This window comes from Myotis brandtii, unplaced genomic scaffold, assembly GCF_000412655.1.
Source record: "Myotis brandtii unplaced genomic scaffold, ASM41265v1 scaffold601, whole genome shotgun sequence".
NCBI lineage: Eukaryota > Metazoa > Chordata > Mammalia > Chiroptera > Vespertilionidae > Myotis > Myotis brandtii.
The window spans coordinates 933,400-936,989 of NW_005370276.1; the positions used below are offsets into that span (position 1 = coordinate 933,400).

The window sequence follows — 3,590 nt, forward strand, 5'->3', positions numbered from 1 at the left end:
TTGGCCAAGGGCTGATGGGAGTTAGCGACTCCCCAGGGCCAGGTGTCAGGTGCTCTGCTCAGACCTGCTCTCTGATTAGGGAGGAGACGGAGATCATCGAAGGGGAGGTGGTGGAGATCCAGATCGACCGGCCGGCCACGGGGACGGTGAGTCTGCCCCGAGTCTGGGCCACCTCCAGGCGGGAGGGTTGCGCTGAGGTCCGAATCCCATGGAATGTTCCACTGCAGATCGGAGCATCTGCGTGCCTACAGTAGGGGGTTATCTGAATGGATAGCAGCTCGTTAATTTGTGAGGGACACCGTGAGCCGTTAAAACCAAGTGGTAGAGCCCTGGCTGGTTTGGCTCAGTGGATAGAGCATCGGCCTGCAGACCGAAGGGTCCTGGGTTCGATTCCGGTCAAGGGCACATGCCCGGGTCACAGGCTCGACCCCCCTGGGGGGTGTGCAGGAGGCAGCCGATCCATGGTTCTTTCTCATGGATGTTTCTATCTCTCTCCCTTCCTCACTGAAATCAATAAAAATATATTTAAAAACACACCAAGTGGTGGAATAAGAGAAGGTCTGGAAGTTTCTTCAGGGAATTCCTAACCGTCAGGCTTAAATGCCTGCCCCATGGGATTTACACAGCTCAGATTCTCTCCCTTTTTTTAACCCAGTGGTTCTCAACCTTCTGGCCCTTTCAATACAGTTCCTCATGTGGTGACCCAACCATAAAATTATTTTCGTTGCTACTTCATAACTGTAATGTTGCTACTGTTATGAATCGTCATGTAAATATCTGATATGCAGAATGGTCTTAGGCGACCCCTGTGAAAGGGTCGTTCGACCGCCAAAGGGGTCGCGACCCGCAGGTTGAGAACTGCTGTTTTAACCTAAGACTTTTTCTCTAACTTTTTTGTTATAAGTAAAATAGATACAAAGAAACATCTAAAAGAAGCATGTAGTCTAATAAGTGATTATGAAGCAAATACTTTCATAACCACCCCCAAGAGCAAAAACTAGAACTTTGCCAACCCCCAGCGCCTTCTTCCTTCCTCTTTCTACACCCGAAAGTCTCCCGCAGAAGTAGCCACCCTCGCTCGTTATCACATTTTTGCATTTGTTTTATCACCCATCGTGCGTTTTTTTTTTTTTTTAATATATTTTATTGATTTTCCACAGAGAGGAAGGGAGAGGGATAGAGAGCCAGAAACATCGATGAGAGAGAAACATCGATCAGCTGCCTCCTGCACACTCCCCACTGGGTATGTGCCTGCAACCAAGGCACACGCCCCTGACCGGAATCGAACCTGGGACCCTTCAGTCCGCAGGCTGATGCTCTATCCACTGAGCCATACCAGTTAGGGCCCATCGTGCGTTCTTATACACCATAGCTCCTACTGCGCATTTTTTAAATTTCATGTCTCAAGTCTTTCTCATGGTTTGGTTTCCCCTTTATCTCTCCTATTTACCTAATAATTTATCTGTTGGTCTCTCTTTTATTTTTTTAACTTATTGATTTAGAGAGAGAGAGAAGCACTTGTTTGTTGTTCCACTTATTTATGCATTCATTAGTTGATTCTGGTATGTGCCCTGACCGGGGATCGAACCTACAACCTTGGCGCGTTAGGACGACGCTCTGAGTACCTGGCCAGGGTGACACCCTCTTTTTTTAATTTGCCACCCCAATAAGAATTTTAAAAGTGAAAACACAGTAGAATATTTAAATGTAAGGAAAGCTATTCCCAAGCTAGTTCTCCTGTACACCCTACCCTGGGGATCAAGCCCGAAACCCGGGCGTGTGCCCAGACCGGGAATCAAACTGTGATCTCCTAGTTCATAGGTCAATGCCCAACCACTGAGCCATGCTGGCTACCTCAATAAGAATTTTAAAAGTGAAAACAGTAGAATATTTAAATGTAAAGAAAGCTATTCCCAAGCTGGTTCTCCTGTACACCCTACCCTGGGGATCAAGCCCGCAACCCGGGCATGTGCCCAGACCGGGAATCAACCTGTGATCTCCTAGTTCATAGGTCAACACCCAACCACTGAGCCATGCTGGCCGGGCCAGCTTAATTTTGTATTTTTTTGTGTGTGTGTTATCTTTTAGGATTTCGTTTGTTTACTGGGTTTTTTATAATAGCTTTGTGGAGGAGCAATTGACATGCAATAAGCTGCCCACATTCAAAGTTTCAGGATGTTCAGTTTGACATACGTGTGCACACATGAAGCCGCCGCCAGTCATGGCAGCGAACACACCCATCACCCCGAGCTCCCCTGCGGCCCGTTCCACGTGGTGTGGGAGAGACGCTGGGCCCTCTCTGAGCCCTTGCCGGCATGTCGCCTCCTCAGGGCTCCAAGGTGGGCAAGCTGACCCTCAAGACCACCGAGATGGAGACGATATACGACCTGGGCACCAAGATGATTGAGTCCCTGACCAAGGACAAGGTCCAGGCCGGGTGAGCAGCGGCGGGCCGCCCCGCGCTCAGGGTGGGGGAGCTCGGGCACCTCCCTTTCCTCACTCCCGCCTCCTTCCCCTGCAGGGATGTGATCACCATCGACAAGGCCACGGGCAAGATCTCCAAGCTGGGCCGCTCCTTCACACGCGCGCGCGACTACGACGCCATGGGCTCCCAGGTGCTCCGGGCCCTGGGCACCCTCCCTCCAGGCACCAGCATGTTCCCCTGGATCCTCCCGTCACCCAACCCCCTGTCCCTAGTACTCCTGGCTCTTCCCTGTACCCTCTGGGACGGGGCCCCGCAACCTGGCACTGTGCTCACGGTTCCCGAGGTCCCCAGGAACCCCTGTGCCCTCAGGGCTCTTGGCTACCTTCTGGGCCTGGGGTTTCCAGGTTACCCCCATCTGGATTCCCAGCCCCTTTCCAGGAAGCCCCGACCTCCCCCAGACAGAACCCCTGTGGGCCCCCTTCATGCTCTTCTCCGCCTTGTCTCCACCCCCCACCCCACCCCCATGCTGCCCCGTAGACCAAGTTCGTGCAGTGCCCAGACGGGGAGCTCCAGAAGCGCAAGGAGGTAGTGCACACCGTGTCCCTGCACGAGATCGACGTCATCAACTCCCGCACCCAGGGCTTCCTGGCCCTCTTCTCAGGTAAGACCCAACCATCCACTCATCCCCCCTGCTCCCCGCTCTCCCCATCCTCCCATAGGGCCCGCCCCTGCCCCGGCTCTTCTTCAGTCCCTGGCTGTCTTCTGTTCTCCCTCTGTGTGTGATCCGTCCCTCTCCCTCTGTGCCAAGTCCCCTCTCAGTGGTTTGATGGGGGTACAGCCCTCCTTCTCTCCGTCCTGAGTTCCCTTCCTCCTCTCGGGGGACATCGCAGACCCCTCGCCCTCCTGTCGCTCATCCACGCCAGTCTCGGTCTCCCTTCCCTCTGTCCCCTGTGCCCTGTCACCCCTGCCTGTGCCCTGTCTTCCTCCGTCTTCGCCCACGTCTGGCCCCAGAGCCCTGTCTCCTCTCTGACCCCCGCCCCCTGTCACCCCTGCCCCCCCCAGGTGACACAGGGGAGATCAAGTCAGAGGTCCGAGAGCAGATCAATGCCAAGGTGGCCGAGTGGCGCGAGGAGGGCAAGGCGGAGATCATCCCTGGGGTGGGTAC

At 54.1% G+C, this 3,590-nt stretch overlaps 1 protein-coding gene across 2 annotated transcripts in view; it reads left to right on the forward strand.

The window, feature by feature from the left end:
* Window positions 1-3,590, forward strand: part of RUVBL2 (RuvB-like AAA ATPase 2) — a 14,745-nt gene that overhangs the window by 7,489 nt on the left and 3,666 nt on the right. For both annotated transcript variants that reach the window (XM_005879504.2, XM_014550499.1), the window contains exons 6-10: window positions 80-146; window positions 2,331-2,437; window positions 2,522-2,615; window positions 2,963-3,086; window positions 3,488-3,582. In XM_005879504.2, coding sequence (XP_005879566.1) covers window positions 80-146; window positions 2,331-2,437; window positions 2,522-2,615; window positions 2,963-3,086; window positions 3,488-3,582 — 487 coding nt within the window. The remainder of the gene's footprint in view (window positions 1-79; window positions 147-2,330; window positions 2,438-2,521; window positions 2,616-2,962; window positions 3,087-3,487; window positions 3,583-3,590) is intronic.